The sequence below is a fragment of the Rhopalosiphum maidis genome, chromosome 4 (genome assembly GCF_003676215.2).
Source record: "Rhopalosiphum maidis isolate BTI-1 chromosome 4, ASM367621v3, whole genome shotgun sequence".
Taxonomy (NCBI): domain Eukaryota; kingdom Metazoa; phylum Arthropoda; class Insecta; order Hemiptera; family Aphididae; genus Rhopalosiphum; species Rhopalosiphum maidis.
Window position 1 is genome coordinate 6,516,176 of NC_040880.1, and position 19,183 is coordinate 6,535,358.

Sequence of the window (19,183 nt, forward strand, 5' to 3'; positions counted from 1 at the left end):
GGTCAAGGTAAATACAATAAAAAAAAAAAGGTTGTCACAATATCGTTTTTCAATAATCATACGGTATAATATTATATTTTGGATTGCTCGTGATTTCTCGATAATATATAACGGTACTTTACAGCGAAATGGTATAGTAAAATATTGGTAAGTATCTACCTATATATATATATATACGTACTTAGTCAAATATAGGTACATGTAGCGCGCTGTTTCCATATCTACACGAGTACAACAATAACGATATTATTTAAACACCACTTTTGTTGAATAAAATATATTCATGTTTTAGCCGCGAATCGCGTCATGTCGCATTCCAGGCGGTATGATCAGGCGCTCGGCGAAGAATTCGACGACTACGAAGACCGGAGACGATGCTCTTCTTGCCGGACGACGTTGGGTCGCCGCGAGTCCCAAACTCCTCGCAGTCTGCCGACTAGACCCGACGATTGCGTTCGTACAAAACTCGGTAAAGCGGACATGCTTCTGATCGTATTGATGATCGGCCTCGCGGCCGGAATCTTGTGGTCCGTCTACGATCCGTGGTATGACAGTAATGTCGACCGCGCCAGACCGGAAGCTGCATGTCCCGCAACGCGAGTAAATAAAAATCAGAAAAAAATTCAAAAACTCCCATTCCTGAGGAAGTTGTGGCGCGTGATCTGGCCATCGGATTTGAAGCAGCGTATCCGACCCGGCTGTTATAAACAAAATCAGCAGGTGGATAGGTGCTCTAACGACTGCAGCAGTCGGAATATTGTCAGCTGAACTGTTTATGGCGGCCGATTCCGTCTCGGTGAATATATATAGTGTAGTAATTTATATACCAACGCAATGATGTTTGGACGATTAAACGCCCGTTGAATAAAATCTATTTGGAGTTCAAATGTCTTAGCATTTTCTTCACATACTTCAATATTTTATGCACATGACTGTAGCTCATTGTGAGGCGGTGGACGCACGTCAGCTATATGGTTGCCTGATGGCGCTTAGGTTGCTAATTTCCGGATGGGTGATCACTAATGAACCTGGACATTTTAGGGACACACATCCGATGAGATAAGAATAGTGACTGGCTAAAATCTCTCCTGACGTGTAAAAAAAACCAATTGTCACTATTATACATGATATATAACAATAACTGTTGTTTTAAAGTAAACATTTTAAACGTTTTAAAATATTTAATACCCGATTGTACGTCCGTACAATAATCAGTGCGATGATGGAAAGAGAATGGTTTTATAAATTTTTATCAGATTCAATAATTAGTACCTATCTATGCAACTTAAACACCCGAAACTCAATAATTCGTTCCAAAAGGTTTTATTGGGACTCTCAATGCGATATATATATATATATATGCAGACCTCTTCCAACTATACCTTCGCACTCGGTAACCTATTTATAGCGAGATGTGTGGGACGCGCAGTTCATATGTATAGGTAGGTACCACTTAACAATATATGCCTGCGGTGGAGACGCAGTAAATATTCGTCCGATTTTGTGGAAGAATATTTGTAAGCCGACAGAACGGGCTGACGGTTGAAAGCGGACGTTTCGAAGAGGGACGTCGCGTACGTGTCTCGAGCAATAGCCGATTTGTGTATATATATATAATATTATTAAATATACTACACTACTACAGAATGACCCTTTGTGTGACGCTCTTACGGGGGACCTTACCGTATACAATAATCATATATATATATACACACATTATATAGGGTGTGTATGTGCGTGCGCGCGTTGTCCCGAAATTGATTCTGGCACATTACCATTACCGGGCGCGTGAAGAATAATCGGCCCTCCAGAAAATCGTCTGTCGTCGTCCGTCAGTCCGTCCGCCGTCCCGGCGCCTTGGTCGTTCCTTTTATATACTCACACTATACAATATTGAATATAATATTATAATGCGTCCGCTTGTGGAAGAAGCGCGAATATTCGGTTTTTGCAATTTCCATCGGACCCCGTCCGCACCATTCCGCCAAGGGAGTCGAAAAGATTTTCCAAAATCCAATATATATACCATATACACGCATTATATATATACTTTTATAATATTATTCGTTGTAGGCTATATTCGAAGCGCTGTCCGACACTTATAATATAATATATATATATATATATATACACACGGATACTGGAAAAAATAAAATTTAAACGTTTTCTCTCCCCGATTCCATCACCCCATCAACCCGCACTCGCTGATCGTCGCTTCCTATTCAGTCGGACGGCGACGACCCCGCCGCCGCCGCCGTCATCGAAGAAACTATAATATAACCTTCGATCACTTGACACCCTCGTTTAACAGAAGTCTGCAGTAGAAAGTGCGTTTTGTATAAAAATAATAATCGCGTCTATAATACAATATGGTGTATATGTGCCCTATATATAGTATATGGCATATACATAGTATACCTAACCTATAGGTATAAGTGCAACGACAGCCGGTGTGCTTCAGACGAGATTGGTCGCGAAATCTTGATAAACCTTTAAGCCTACACACACATATACACGATTTACGGGCTTATCTATACTATCACTATACGCATAGAGCTGTTCGAATATATTATATTATATTATTATATAAGCCATATTAGGTATATAAACATTGTATACACCAATAAAACGTCAGCATATTGACCTATGTTTGTAGTGTCACGTAGTGAGAGTAAATCAAAGTACTTATAAAATTATTTTTATTTATTTTATTTTTGTATTTTATTTATGAAAAAGCGCCACCTAATGTATATATTAGGCATAAATACTTTTCCGCCCCTCTTTTAATCCGTTCCCGCCTAAGTGTGTATGTACGTTTGTTTAACGTTTTATTTTTTTCAAAACAAAATGTCTATTACATTTTAATTCTAATTATGTACGAATAAGCGTTAACAAGTTAAAAAGTTAATTACATTTCAGGTTTTTAACATTAACTTACTGTAGTAAGTTATACTCTTACGTTTCCGTTAATTACGAGTTGACGTAAATTCAACGAATTACATTTTTATTTTAAGAATTTAAGTTAATTTATTTTGTTTTTAATCGTATTTAATATTATTATACATTTCAGTCGATTTTGTTTTCATGTAAAAATATATTTCGAGTAATGATTAGTGTGAATTGATTTTTTTAGTGACGAAAAACTTAAATTTAGTACTATAATATAGAAGTACTGCCTAAACACTAGGTTTATACATAGTTTTTAATTGATAAAAACATTAAAGAAGCTATAGTGTTATAAACAAAAATATATACTTTTCTTAACTTAATAAAAAGTTTTAAAAACTGTATATTAACTAACTTAATTAAGTTAACTAAAAATTAAATTAAATTCTAACTTTTAAATTGTTCTTACTAATGTATATTATCTTAACAGTTACCAGAGTTAAAAAAGAAAAAAAACATTGACTTACTCACCTTTAGAATAGATATTATAATATCGTTATAGTGTCTATTGTATAGACTCTACAGTCTACCTATATCGATATATCGTAGTGATGTTAGCATAGGTAATTATTATTTACATATGTAAATTAATTCATATCTAATTTGTTAGTGATTATAAATGTTAAACTATCTATATAGACATATATGGTTTTACAACACATAAGAAGTATGTGATTATATATGAAACAAGAAGTATTAGGTATACAAAACCGAAAACCACACATTTTTAAAAAGCTATATCTCGCTAAAAAATTAATGAAATATAATGATTTGAACGTTAAAATCCATAAAAAAGAAACCCTATTAATTTAATATATTTTAAATTTAGGTTGCCATTTGAAAATCAAAAGTTGATAGTGGGTTCACTTTTCACTATTAAATAAAAGGGTGAAAAAAATGAAAATTTTATAAAGAAGAAGAGAAAAGCATGAAACAAAATATTTCGAAAAAAAGAATGACAAAATAATATGGGTGTTTAATGATAAAAGAATTCACTATTATAAAACAATCAATTGATGATTTAATATTATATAACTAATATATATGTATATTATAATCAAAATATTTTTGCTTTTTATTTTTTAAACATTTTATTTGAATAAAGAAGATGAGGTACTTATGAATATAAATCATTTGTTAAACTTAGCTGTATAATAATGTATTGTTATAAATATAGATATTTACATATGATAATGTATCATTTCCATTTGTATACATTTTTAAGAATAAGTGAACATTTATTTTATATGTTGATAAATCTCACCACCCACACCCCAACAACAATTCAACAATTCTTAATTACGCCACTGCTATCATCGTATTTTGAATGATTATTATAAAATTAACATTATAAAAATCGGGATAGAATGATGGACATCGGCTCTTGCAAAGCAGATTAGATTTTATTATTATTCGGAAACATTTGATCGCGTACAGACGTACAGTTATGAAACAACGTAGAGCCGGTAACTACATTTTAGATATTCCTATTAGCGTGTAGGTACTTTACAGTAGTTTACACGTGTTAATTTACTCACGCGTCGACGGACGTCTCTATCTCGTATTATATTCACGAAAATAGTATAATATCATTATGTCGGTCGTCTAGCAGGTGGACCGGACGCGGGAAATTAATGAAAAATTCGTATACGATATAATAAAAAATACAATGATATAGCCGTGTAGAAACGTGTTACCGGAAGACGTCGAGTGCAACACACAACAATTGTACACGCGCGTATATTTTTCATTTCTTTTAATTGAACTGTCTCTCCGGTTCCAGTCGATATGAAATATAATATAATATATCGGCGAGCAGTCGTATTCGACTGAAATACGAATAGGTGTACCGTTTATATATTATACCATTACTCTGGTTATTATCATTGTGCCATCTTTATAATATTATCGTCGCCGTGTCGCCGTACACGGAACACGTATATACGCTTAATATGCGCAGTGACGTTTATTACACGGGGCGGAATGACCTAAATCCGTATTACTGTATATTTACTCTTCGTATATTATACATAAATATTATAATATATATTATGGGCACGCATATGATATTATTAAGTTATTACACGGGCGCGCTATATATCATATTATTATAATATGCGTCTCGGTATATGTGGCGTACGGTCGGGCGGGGACGCGGCGGACGTCGGATCGGTAAATTCGCGCCGAACGTCTGTCGCGTGATTAAGAAATAACATAGGCACGTTATAATGTAGTGCGCGCTCGGTCGACCGAGTATTATTGATGGCCGTTTAACGTACATTTAATGGGCTCGTAAAAGGGCGTGTGAAAACAGTTCCGAGACGAACAACAGTCGTCGTGTAATAATACTAATATAATGTGTGTGTACACGGTGTATACGACGACGGTTCGGCGTATTAATCTTGTTTTTCCGGAAAACGAACAGAAACGACGGTGAGAAAAAAATCGTCATCGTGAATTCATTAGTTGGCCTTTAACTCGAAAATCGACATCCCTTAAGCAGGATTTTTACATCATTTTTTTGCGGGAGACAATATGGCTGTTGTTTCCGTATAACTGAACATGGTTGACCAAAGTGCGGGTGTCGTGTACATAAAAAAAAAAACCATTACTAGTATTATAGTGAATAATAATAAGCGCGCAATGTACGTAGATCCTGTGATATCACTGGATGAAATAGCAGTGAACAAATGATATTATACTACATTTATATTTTTTTATTATTTATTATTACTTTTTTTTATAAATAATAATAATTCAATGACGGAATTAATTAATCGCCCGGTGAAAGAGTTAGTTTTCACAGTGCGCTGTTTTTGCCAGTTTGCAGGTGAAAACAGTTATTACAACGAAACGTACGAGTTGCAGTACGCCCTCAAAAATACGAGTAGTAAGTTATACATCACTAGTGTTATCGGTACAATATAGACGTCGTATGTGTGTAACGTGTGCAAATATACCTCCTATATGTACATACATTATATTTTGTACAATTTATGACGTATGACGTGTAGTGTATATAAATGTATAATGTATATTGGGTGTTTTATGATTTCGATTTCGATTTACTCTGAACACGTTTTATTTAAGTAATGTGGTGGTGCGTATAAAATAATTCAATTAAAAAAAAATGTACGCATGTAATAGAGAGGTATAAACAAGTACATTGATCTACTAGTGCCAGACGTTGAAGACGTTATTGACATTGTTAAACAGTATGTAGGTAACTTACCGCTGCATTAAATTAAAATAATTTTGTAGGTATGTTTTAGTTATAATTTTTTAAGTAATAACCATGAGTTTAATCCAAACGGACAAAACGTATGTTATGTAATATGTTCTAAACTATAACGCACGCGTGTACGCGGTAATATCCGTCTGACTAGTCAAATCGTTATTCGAGAACATTCCTTTTATCGTCATTGGCCGGTCGATTGTACGAGTATATTATATGAGCGGGTTCCCTTCGGCCCATCGCTGCCGTTGTGTTGGTTATCAATTTATTTTGGCAACAGCGAACACGAGCCCGGAGGGACCGGAACTGATGTGTGCACAATAATCCGCCGGTTGGTTAAACCGGAAGGGGGAAACGCGACCAGTGCACATATTCGTATATATTATAATATACATACAAATATATATACTTATGTATGTGTGTACATACGTATATGTCGATGTACTTATACACATTGCATATATATATATATGTGTGTTTGCATGTATACGATATTCGTTTGTTATTCCCTGTATTGCTAATGCACTTGAAATCTGCAAAAGTCGACTTTCCGCTACGCGAAACATTCGTGTTATTTAGGTACTGGCTTTTTGACGGGACGTTTTATTGTTGTTATGTTTCTTATTTTTATTCGCGTATGTTATGGTATGGAGGGGAATTAGCGATTTTAGTGGGGAGAAGACAACGAAGGTGCTACATGGCGACCATATAATGTGCCTATAGACATCTGCGTGGGCGACGGGTGTGATGGGAATGAAATTCAGCCTTAAAAATCCGGTCGCACTTATTTTCATCGTTATATTATAGATAACATGATATATACATCGACAAAAATCATCTTACCGATGTATTGTTTACTTTATTAACTAGTCTTATCAAAATCACGTAATAAAAATAATAATTGTTGTACGATCAAACCTATAGGTATTGTGGGCGTGGTAACGTGTTCGGCATTAAAAATGTTATACCGTCTTCACCATAATTGGCACGATTCGTATTTCCTATGTCAACACTACATATATATATATGCATAATACACGCTATGTCTACTTATTATTACCTATATATTTATTATAGTTCGATTCAAATGTACCTGACATGCGTGCATGAACTTGAAGTAAATCGAGACTACAATTCGAGCTTAATCAATGCAGTATCGATTGTCGTACAGATTTTATGTTCAACAATAATATTTTAGTCGGAAATCGACTGCATTATATACACATACACGGTACAGAGTACGGACTAGTGACTACTGTGGATTATTACCGACTGAAATATCGACCATACAGTGGCAATGCGTTATACTTCAAGTAGTTATACCCTGCTTTTATCGAGGTTAAATTAGACGATTCTGTATTTTCTGCGTAATAAACATCAACTTATGCTTTCAACTGCACACATTGGACACAGTTTAAATCATCATAGAATGTCGACAGGTGGGCATCTTAATTTTTACTTTATGGTTAAATCACATTTAGGTTTACGAAGTACGGATGTACGATTTCATCATCTCGTGGCATAATGTTTCAATACATTAATATTTTAGCTGTACAAATAATTTACTTTACATCTATAAACCGTTTAATAACGAATTGTTAAAAAATAAGTATACAAATATTTTTATTCTTTATAACATTATTATATTATTTTAACAATAATTTAGCAACGTATTAACATTAGGCTACTATCAAAAATAGCATATAATATATATATATATATATATATTCGATATTATACGCGGGTACGCGGTCGGATAGTAGTTGAGGTGCCCAACACGAACTTATATTTCTGTAAAAACCACTAAGCGTTTATTTTATCGGAAAACGGTAACCCGCATAGTCAAGTTGTTAATTGACAATATTCTTACCCATCTCAAAAAAAAAAAAAAAAATACCTGATCGACGTCGTTACGTTCGCAGTTCACACATAACGTTATGCATCTAGATTCTAGGTAATATTATTTTTCCAATAACTACTACGGTAAAACAATAATATTAAAATCCTAAATCCCTAACATAAATACGATTGAATTCTCCATAGCTGAATACTCGAGTGTTGTGAATGCGCAACGACGCTTATCAGACACTTTAATGTCTAATATGATATATAATTATAATTACGTATAATAATATACATTATATTCAATTACCTATATTAATACGATAATAATATACCCTATACGGTTTCCTTCGAAACCTAAACGCCAATATACACTGTCCGTTACAATAAATTATTATAATACTATAAATCACGTATTATAATAATATGGTAATTACTACTATTCGGCTATTAACAGTTGTTATAGTATGGTGGTACGAAGTAGTTAAAATGTAGTGATAATGATGGAAAAAAAAATTACAACAAACAAAACTTACGTTATACTAGTACGATACACGCGTGTTTAATCCCACATACGGCTGTACCGCGGTGGCCGGGGGAGGTGCCGAAAGTGTACCACACCACCACCACCCCCCCACCCAGTGGTAGCACCATCTCGCATTTTGTAGTGAAATAAGACCGTAGAGTCGTAATATGAAATATTATCTCGTTCGGATCGATAAGGTACGATAATAATAAAATGTCACGTCGTACGGTACAAAATTATATATACCTGTTCGGCCGTCGGATCGCGAAGCAGCGTTGGTGCGTCATAATGTTATTATACAGAGCGATATCGAACCGGCCGTTATCTCGTTAAACTACGACATCGTTTCGCCTCTTGTGTGCGTGGAATTAACTTTGATTTGCGAAAAAAATTCAACAATATTACAACGGCAAGTCCCCGGAAAAATTGCTCGTCGTACCATACAATAATACGATGTATCGCGCGGATAATACGTGCACACATTATTATATATAATTATTATCCGCGCGGTTCGCGGTGAAAACGAGATCACCCTGTACGCAGCGCACGGCGGCGGGGTACGTTATTATTAGGAACTTTTCTTATCTATTTGCGTTACCTTGTAATCGGATTTCACAGTATTGGTGTTCAATAAGCTCGGCAATTTTTTTAGTCGTCAAATCACAGCCGTCAGCGGAACAAGGTCGCGGTCGACACAAATATTGTGAGTACCTATTGCTATAATATAGTATTATAATATTGTTGTTTAATACGTTATTCTTATGCAGTCCGCGTCAATAATCATTATTAACCGTTAGCCGTTACTGATATTGTTATTACTATAAAGACGGTCCTTTTCGTCTTACCGTCGTTTCACTTTGTCGACACGAAATAGGAGTTTAAACGCCACACGTGACACGTGTATTGCACGCATTTTTCGATGATAATTATGATAAAATTCCAATCGTCGGCAATGTAAATGTTCGATACACAATTAAAATAGTTAAAATCTAATACATTCGCGGTAAAACAAATACGAACGAATTCAGTGTTTGTGCCGCAAATTAATGCGTCTGTTTTCTAAATAATTTTGCCAAAAACATTATTTTAGAATCACTCGTCGAATAAAAGTTTATGTAGTTTAAAACAGATGGCCTCATGTACAAATTGTATAAAAATAGTGCTTTTTTCAATAAATGAATTACCACGAAAATAACCGATGTTAATTGATAATATTTCGATGGTAATTATCGTCGACGCAATCGTTCCCGAACGACTGCCAGACGTTTAAATGTTCAAATTAAAATTCGAGGTTGAAAATCCCGTCATAATGAATCCTAATAAACTTCAATGAACTGGTTTTTGGAACAATTAAATGACCCCTCCGATAAAAACGTTTGGAAAGGCCGAACGTTGGTAGTGTCCGAATTTGTCACACTCTTTTAAGTAATTCTATACGTTTCAATTAGACAGATTTTTATTATTTTTTTCCCGTCCGCACAAACGCGCGTTTCTATTATTATCGAATTAAATTTTAAATATGACCGGATGTAGGTCGAATTGATAATTAAGACGACCGTTAAGTTTGCGACAAGATCGTAATTCTTCACCACAACACACTTGACATACTAAATACGAAAACCTACTATACAATACAATACTACAATACGTTACGTTATTATGTAAACTATATGAATACGGGATGAGTTTAAAACTTTTGTTTTCGTGTATTTTTTTAAATTATTTCGTCCGGTAATATTGAATAATATTGATAAATAGATCTTAATATTGTTTTAAATATTCAACGCCAATTACTATTGTGGACTTTTAAAATGAATTTTAAATGTCTGTCCCATTAAAATATCTTTTATGATAGCAGTAATTTGTTAGGTTATATGTTTAGAGAAGGCTGATATTTAAATTATATTTGTTGCACACTCAGGGGCGTCATTTGTGGGGGGGGGTGTACATTTGTACCAACATTTTTTAAAAACGCCTTTGGACTGCCAACAATAAATATAAGCGCCGATATACCTAAGTGTTATATATTTTAAATTTTTTCAGTATTTAAGAGGACGCCATACCCGCATGTGTTGTCTCTGTCTTACTAACGTACATCATAACTAATTTTCGTTCAGCAGAATACATTTTGTGATGTTAGCTTTAATATTAGAATAAATTTACCTATTATCAATTTTAAAGGTAAGAATATTATCTAGACAATGACATATGATTTTATTGATATTATCATTTTAAAGTGAGTTATGAACATTTTAAAATTGTAATATTTCACATATAGCTGTAACTCACTTTAAAATAATAATATCATTAAAAGCATATGTCATTGTCTGGTAATATTCTTACCTTTAAATTTGATATTAGGTAAATTTATTCTAATACTAAAGCTAACATTACAAAATGTATTCTGTTGAACGAAAATTTGTTATGATGTACGTTAGTAAGATAGAGACAACACATACTACGGGTATGGCGTCCTCTTAAAAAAAAAAAATTTATTATAGGTACTAATGTGTTTTATTTCCAAAAATGATCAGTGTGGTAATGTGGTTATATATATATATATATATATATTTTATATATTTTTTTTATTCTCTACCATGATATTACCAACTGATATAATATATAATATATCTGTGGGTATAATATGCTGGTATAGATTCCCATCAAAAGGGAAAAAATTGTCTAAAAATAGCAACTATAGAATATTATTTGTTTACATTTTTAACCTTGTCACAATGTCACTTACTTCCTACCACCGATTTAAGTACACCGAGAGTACGATTGATCTAGTCGTGATCGAGAAAGAAGTGAAATTCTTAATAAAATATATACAATAATAATAATATTTGCTTAATATTTAATATTATACAACCGCCAAATGTCAGTATTTTAGTCTATTTAGTTTATTATTGCTTTATGATAATAAATGTTTTTATTTGTGTAACTAAATGGTTTGATATTAAATTGAATTTAAGTTGTTAAATTAAAATTAGAAGTGGAAAAATTTAGAAATATGAATTAAGTATATTGTGCCATTTTGAACAAGGGAATCCATAAAAAAAATGTCAGGTTTAGCTATATTATTTATTTTGAGTGTGCAGGGAGAAAAAATGTATAGATTAGGTTCGGTCAAGTACTATTAAGGTGCTTTATACCTATAAATTTACTTACCAAATACCACTGGTATCCAAAATGTAATATAAATTCGTTATAAGTATCTACACATAGTTCTTCAAAAATAGTAATAATATTGTGATGTTTTCATACTAATATAGGTGACATATTAAATAAATTAAACAAAAATTTTTCCGTTTTTTTTGTCACCACTTAACCCCTCCACCCTATATACACCAAAAAAAAATTTCCATGTTGCCTGGTAATGATTTGAATGGCCTGCAAAAATGTTGGTACCAACAATAAAAAAGTTGAAATGACGCCCCTGTGCACACTCTTATACAACCCTTATAAACAATCTGTATACCTTAAACAAACCTTATATTTATATTAAGCACCATGAAAAATCGAAGAATGATTTATTTTAGACATTTATCTATATCATACATAATATACGAGTATTTAATAATATATATGTTGTATGTATATTATATCAGTGTTTTTTAACTATTTTTTTTTTAAAGGGTTAGAAAGATAGGTAAATAAAAGCTTTATTAATCACCAATTTTGTTTTTTACAAAATTGTTTTTATATTTACTAGCGCTCCAACAATATTTTAAATGAAAGTCTATATATTTATTATTATAGTAGTTACTAGTAACCGCTTAATTTGTTTTTATTGGGGGAGGAGTGGCTAATTTATCTGTTTGTACGTTTTAAGAGGCTTGGCCTCTAAAGCTTCCAATTTCCATATACTTTTAAGTGTTTTCCAGTCGTACACTGTGGTCTTTATTTTTATCGTTATATATTCAAATTTAATTTGTACAAAGAAAAGAGAACTATTTAATCATTTTTTTTATTTTTTTACTCCGATACTTGATCAAATTATTATAATATAATTCAAAAGTTCTAATTTTGAGGGGAGACTATTTGTCAACCTATATCTCCAGGGATATCCGGATATGTTATCATGTAAATAATTTATTTGTTAAATATTTGGTAATTAATTTTTATTTATATTAGTTGTACGATAGGTTGGTTAAAATTAAACTTTTCCAAAAACAAATCACATAATATATAATATTAGGTACCTATTTCGTATAAAATTACTAGTTATTATTAACTTAAGACAAGACCGAGTAATAAAGTTATCACGTACGCAGGGCAGCGCTACACAGTGGCCAGGGTGAACAAGTGCCCCCCCAACATTTGATTTTGCCCCTATAATATTTAATGTTAAAAATATGTAAGTAAATAAAGAAATTGTAAATCATTTTTAATATATAAAATAGTATAAATCACTTTAAAGAGTTTTTATACTTAAATTATATATTATTTTAAGTTTGACTGTTATATTCAAATTAAATATGCTTTTTATGCACATCTAGAAATAAATATACTTAATAGAGTTAATACTAACGGCACTCCTTTTAAAATTTCATACATTAAAAAGTAAAAAGTTATGTATTGTTACATACAATTAAAAGAAAACGGAGGTACTTTGAAGTTTTACTGTAGTACATTTTTGATAATAATAATAATAAACTAGGTATATATTTTGATTATTTATTTAGAAATATAAGACATTATACCCAATAAATTTTTAGAAATACTTTCCTTAAAATATGGTATAAACAAATTAGTAGGTGATCGAGTAGCCATACATCGAGCAGCCCCACCAGAGAAAATTTTCGCTTGGTATCGCCCTCCTCCCCCCTAATAAAAAATATCTGGCGCTGCCACATACACGTACGACGTTCCTTAGAATGATATGAATATTAGTTCCCTAATTATATAAATGGTTTAAAATACGAGTATAAACGTTTTGAAAATTTTACAGTGTTTATACGTATAATAATAATAATATTTATAAATAAATAAGTTTTTTTTTCCAACAATATTATGCATAGCTATTAGAAATAATAAATATAATACAAAGTATCGCACAAAAAACAACTTGTCTGTATTAGCATTTTAAATTGCCTGGCGGAACCCCCCCCACCCCCTCCCCAGTCCCCACCACTGATATCTGTTCATTAATTTTTCCCTCTGATCGCAGTTTTCAAATTGTCTGATTAATCCACTGTGCAAGTATATAATGTAAACACAAAAATGTCAATGTTAAATAAATATATAATGTGAAATTGTTAACGATAAATCGTATATATATATATATATGTGTAATATTGTAAATGGTTAATTTATATTGTATTATAAATGTATAGAAATGTCTCAGTAACTATTATACCGTTATTGTTACATTTGATTGTCGAGATGACTTTATTACAACAGCGTGAAGCGTCTTTTCAAACTTATTCAAATAGTAAAATTTACACATGAATAACCGCGTTCTTTTAACTTTTACTGTAAGTATACACAAGACCAAAATAGTGTTGATTTAACTTCAAAGTTATTTAATATTACATCAAAGGTAAATTATTTTGATTTTTAGCCGAGTATTTAGGGGTTTTCATGGTATTATCAACACCACAAATCTGATTTTATTTTAGATATTGTATTTTAAGATTTTTACTTGGAAAATAATTTTATACCGTGCTAATTACGAGATTTCAATTTCCGACCGGACCTATACGACGTAAAAATCGACATAACAGTGGTGGTGACGAAGGATTAAAGAAGAATAATAATTGATATATTTACTTTACAGGACTTGACCACTTTTTACCGTACGGTATAGTAGTGAGCGGATAATATACCTACGTGAGGAATTTAATGCGTTCAAATTACCCATATAAGTCGTTTACCGTGGGATCGGCACCCTTTTCCAGCAAGAATTGTGCTACTCTCACGTGCTTGCTCCTCGTGGCCAACAGCAGTGCCGCGAGTCCCGCCGACGCGTCTTTATATTCTATGTCTGCTCCGCGGTTGAGCAGCTTGTTCGTCGACCATAGTGCTGTCGCGTGTCGCGGCTTTGTAAAATGCCTCTCGTTCACCACGCTGTTCGGCAGGTTGTCACAGTTTATCAATACGTCTAAACATCGTCTACGAAAAGAAACATCGCACATTACCAGCCAGCCGTATTGATGATGAGTGAATTTTACGTAAAAAAATTGTTCAGTAAATTTACCGTTTTTTTTTTTTTTTTATGAATATTAGAGCTAGCTCACTATATAATATTATGTTACGATTGCATTCGTAATTTTATAATTAGTGTTGTGGAAGTTGATAACCAACGGTTATCAATAATATAATATATTACCGTGTACATTATTCCAGTAATAATATTTCAGTTTACCTTTACAATTATATAATTACGTTGTATTTCCAGTGTCTACATGCACTCTCGAACCAAAAAATGTAACGGTCTGACAATGATGTACGTGAACAAAGCACACAAAGCAACAAGTTATAGTACTCTTTAAAACAATTACAATTGCAATTATCTAAAATTTAACTACTAAAGGCCTCGGAAAACTAATTTTACATCCTTTTAAGAGTGTATAGGCTGGTTGAGAGACTTTTACAAATAGGCTAGAACGTATAGAGTCGCCCTATTATTTGAGACAGTAATACATTTGGCCGGTTTTACTGTGGTCTAGACGTGGAAAAATTTCGTTTTTTGAAACATTTAGTAGTCCTATTCTAAATCAAAATTTGGGCCCTTGGTTAAACACTATCATTTTGTAATGATTATTAGGCTATTCACAATTAAAATAAAATTGATCTGTCTGCAGTTAATGTCCGAGAGTATACATAATTGTATTGTTATAAAATTAAATAACTTTGAAGTTAAATCAACACTATTTTGGTCTTGTGTATACTTACAGTAAAAGTTAAAAGTACGCGGTTATTCATGTGTAAATTTTACTATTCGAACAAGTTTGAAAAGACGCTCCACGCTGTTGTATAAAAGTCATCTCGACAATCAAATGTAACAATAACGGTATAATAGTTACTGAGACATTTCTATACACTTATAATACAATATAAATTAACCATTTACAATATTATATACGATTTATCGTCAACAATTTCACTTTTTATATTTATTTAACGTTGACATTTCTGTTTTTATATTATAAACTTGCACAGTTGGACGTGTCTACATTTCGCCGTAGATTACGAGTTGCCCGTCCGAATACTACGGCGATGGTATTGCGAAAGAACGGCCGAGAACTGCTCGACTTCCGGACGTTCAAACAGGAAACCGCTCTGCACTTGGCCGCCAGGCGGGGCAACGAAGCGGCGGCGGTGGCGTTGCTCCAGGCCGGCGCCCGCATGGACGTCCTCGACCACAAGTTCCGGACGCCGCTGTTGACCGCGCTGCACTGGCAAAAAGACGCGGTGGCCAGGCTGATGGTTTTGGCGGGTGCTAACGTGAACCGCACACCCGGATCGTCTCGAGCGCCATTGCACACGGTCGTCGCCCGCAACAACGTGTCACTGATGCGGCTCATGCTCGAACACGGTTCCGTCGTCGTGGACCTGCACAACGACGACCTGAATTGGACGGTCGTCCATTCGGCCTGTGAGTCTGGTAAGTGATTTTCCAATGTCACCCCTCACGCTGCAACCTACCTCCTCGTCATCGGTCTTAGAGGCCTACAAGAAAATTCGGTCCCCGTAAAATCACTTACGCAATCGACTAAAGCTAAATCATTAACCGTTATAGGACAATCGAGAATTTTTTTTTAGACCGACAATTTGCTGTGCGCAGACAAAAAAGTAAAAAGTATACGCGATTTTATTGCGCTTGTAGAATAAGTTTTACAAAAAGTTAATCATCTTCATGTAATGTATATACCGCATATAGGTACACCAGCATTGTGAAGCATGTACGACTTTTTTTTACATTTTGGATTTGAGTATATAAATTCGCATAATACAGAAAGTGACGTACATAGAAATTAATTTCAGAGAGGGGGGGGGGGTTAAAAAAATTTCCATTCTTAAATTACAATTAATTATATACAATCAAAATCAATGCCCGTGCCAACCATAAATTTCGGGAGGGGTTTGAACCCTACCCCCCCCCAATTTAGGCCACTGAACGCACGGTAATACCTATTGGTTATTAATTATTATACGTAGAACGCAAATCACATTGATTATTTTACTATTATATGACCTTGTGGGTAGAATAACATCTAATCAGTCTGCAACACCTCGCGCAGTGACCTAAATCAACGCACGCGCTCGTGTATATTATACTGTAATAACACATGACGACAATGTCTTTCGCAGGAAACGTTTACATGTTGGAGTGCTTGCTGGCGTACATAGAGCCCGGCGTGCTGGACGTGCTGCACGCCGGTGGCCGGCCGAGACCGCCGCTCGTGGTGGCCGCCTCTTTGGGCCGCGGGCAGGTGGTGGACGTGCTACTGGCGCGCGGCGTGGACGTGAACGCGCGCCGCAGCGACGGCGAGACGGCGCTGCACGCCGCCGTACGGGGCAACTGGCCGGCGCTAGTGGACCGGCTGTTGGACGCGGGCGCGTGCGTGGACGCCCGGGACGCGGTGGCCGGCCGCCGCCCGATCGACGTGGCCGTGTACACGTGGGGCCGCAACGTGACGGTCACCGCGCAGCTGGTGCACTCGAACCGCATGGCCAAGGCGGTGGTCCGGCACGACGTGGACACCGTCGAGTTCCTGTTGGCGTGCGGCGTGTCGCCGAACATGACCACCGAGGCGTACGGGTCGCCGCTTCACGTGGCCGTCCGGCACCGTCGGTACCGCATGATGGCGGCCATACTGTCGTCGGACCGGTGTCGGACGTCCGTCCGGCACAACGGCGTCACGCCGCTCGATTACGCCGTGGCCGTGGGAGACGCGCGCGCCGCCAAGATGATATTGTGGCGGGACCAGCGGCGCCGGCGGTCCAGACACCCGTCGCTGACCGGCACCGCGGTTTCTCCGGAGAAACGGACGCTGCAGAAAAACGCAACGCGGCGCCGGCGGACGTCCGTCTGACCCGCCTCCGAACGATTTCCCACGACAAACGATGACCGCGTTTTTGTTTTTTTGTTAACGTCGACGAGATAACCATGTGGACGTTCTGTTTATTGTTTTTATTGTTTTTTCGTTTTTTTTTTCGCTTACTCACTTTATTCGTTGTTTTTATGTTTTCACCCTATCTTAATATCCTTAAGATAAACCAACGTTTTGGCGATTTTTCGACCGTTTTATTTTTTATTGTTATCACTATTTTACCAACCCACTCCCCCAAAACTCGAACCGGAACTATTTTATAAGGATGTATCTATAAACGTGCCTACCTTATTACTTTACGACGTGTGTGTGTGTGTGCCTATACATACCTACCACCTGCTGTAATGCAACTCCGGTTATGTACCTAACCGTTCTATAACAAAAAACCCGCGGTTAGTTCTAACAACAAAGCTTTCACTTTTATTTTTTATTATTTAATTTAAGAGACTAACCATTATATCATGTTTAGTGTTGACGATAAAAATTTGATACGTAAAATATATTAAGTTTACATTCGATGTTAAGATAATTAATAACCGATTTTTCACTAAACCCGTAATGCATTTTGTACGATAATATATAGTTACAATATAGTATGTTAAATTGTTAAGTGTAATTATAATACATTGACATTAAAAACAAAACAAAAAAAATGATATGAAATACGTGACTTACCTGTTTGTGATTTGTTTATAGCATATATAGAATAGTAGCGTTTTAAGTAACTACGAGTGTAGACTTCTGTGCGGGCCTAACACGACGCAATTATATTGTTTATTTTTTTATTTTGTCGTCGCGTTTTTACTGTTTACGTATAATATAATATATATATATATATAAATGACACTATTTTAAGTAGTTTTTGAATGATTTCGTTCCTCAATTTTATATATTTATTATGATTACGTGTTACCTAAAAAAATTAACGAACAGTGACAGTGGCACAATGCTATGATAGGTAAATTGTTATTACAATCACGTTGTATACTTTCAAGACCACGGAAACTGGATAATAAGTTTTAAGAGTCGACTATTGGAAAATTTATATATATTTCTTCGGAGTGTAAAAAATCTGTAATATTGACATCTATCATAGAATTGATACAATTTTTATTAGAGCACTGTTGAGTGAATTACTTTTAAAAGATTATAGGTAATTTTATTATCGTTATTCGCTAAGTATAGCATATGTTTCCTTACCCATATTTTTTTTAGGCAGAAATGATCAAGAAAACTCAGAAGATGATTTAATATGTTCTATATTAAAGTATACACCTAATCTGCTTAAAACCTCCGGTAAATATATCTAGAGCTTGAATCGGAGTTAAATTTATAAAATGTCCATTTTTATCATCAAAGGAACATCAAACCGTTAATTTTTTTATGTTAGAAAAGCGTTTATGTTATCATTCTGTAAAACGTAAAAAGCACATTTGCACCGAGTGCACCGGATGAAAGCGCACGCACCCCGCTTGAATCCCGCAAACGACGTTCCCGACCTATTCCAAAAGAGAATAATACGGTAACATAACCTAACATAACCATAACCGGATAAGTTTCAACCGCGTTATG

The 19,183-nt window shown here is 34.7% G+C and overlaps 1 protein-coding gene across 1 annotated transcript; it reads left to right on the forward strand.

Annotated features, from left to right (window-relative positions):
* The first annotated feature begins 306 nt into the window (after positions 1–306).
* On the forward strand, positions 307–18,417 carry LOC113548036 (ankyrin-2-like). The gene is given in 4 exon segments (XM_026948685.2): positions 307–545; positions 15,717–15,769; positions 15,772–16,161; positions 16,869–18,417. Coding segments are annotated over 4 exon segments (1,407 nt in total). The 3' UTR covers positions 17,594–18,417.
* The last annotated feature ends 766 nt before the right edge of the window (positions 18,418–19,183 follow it).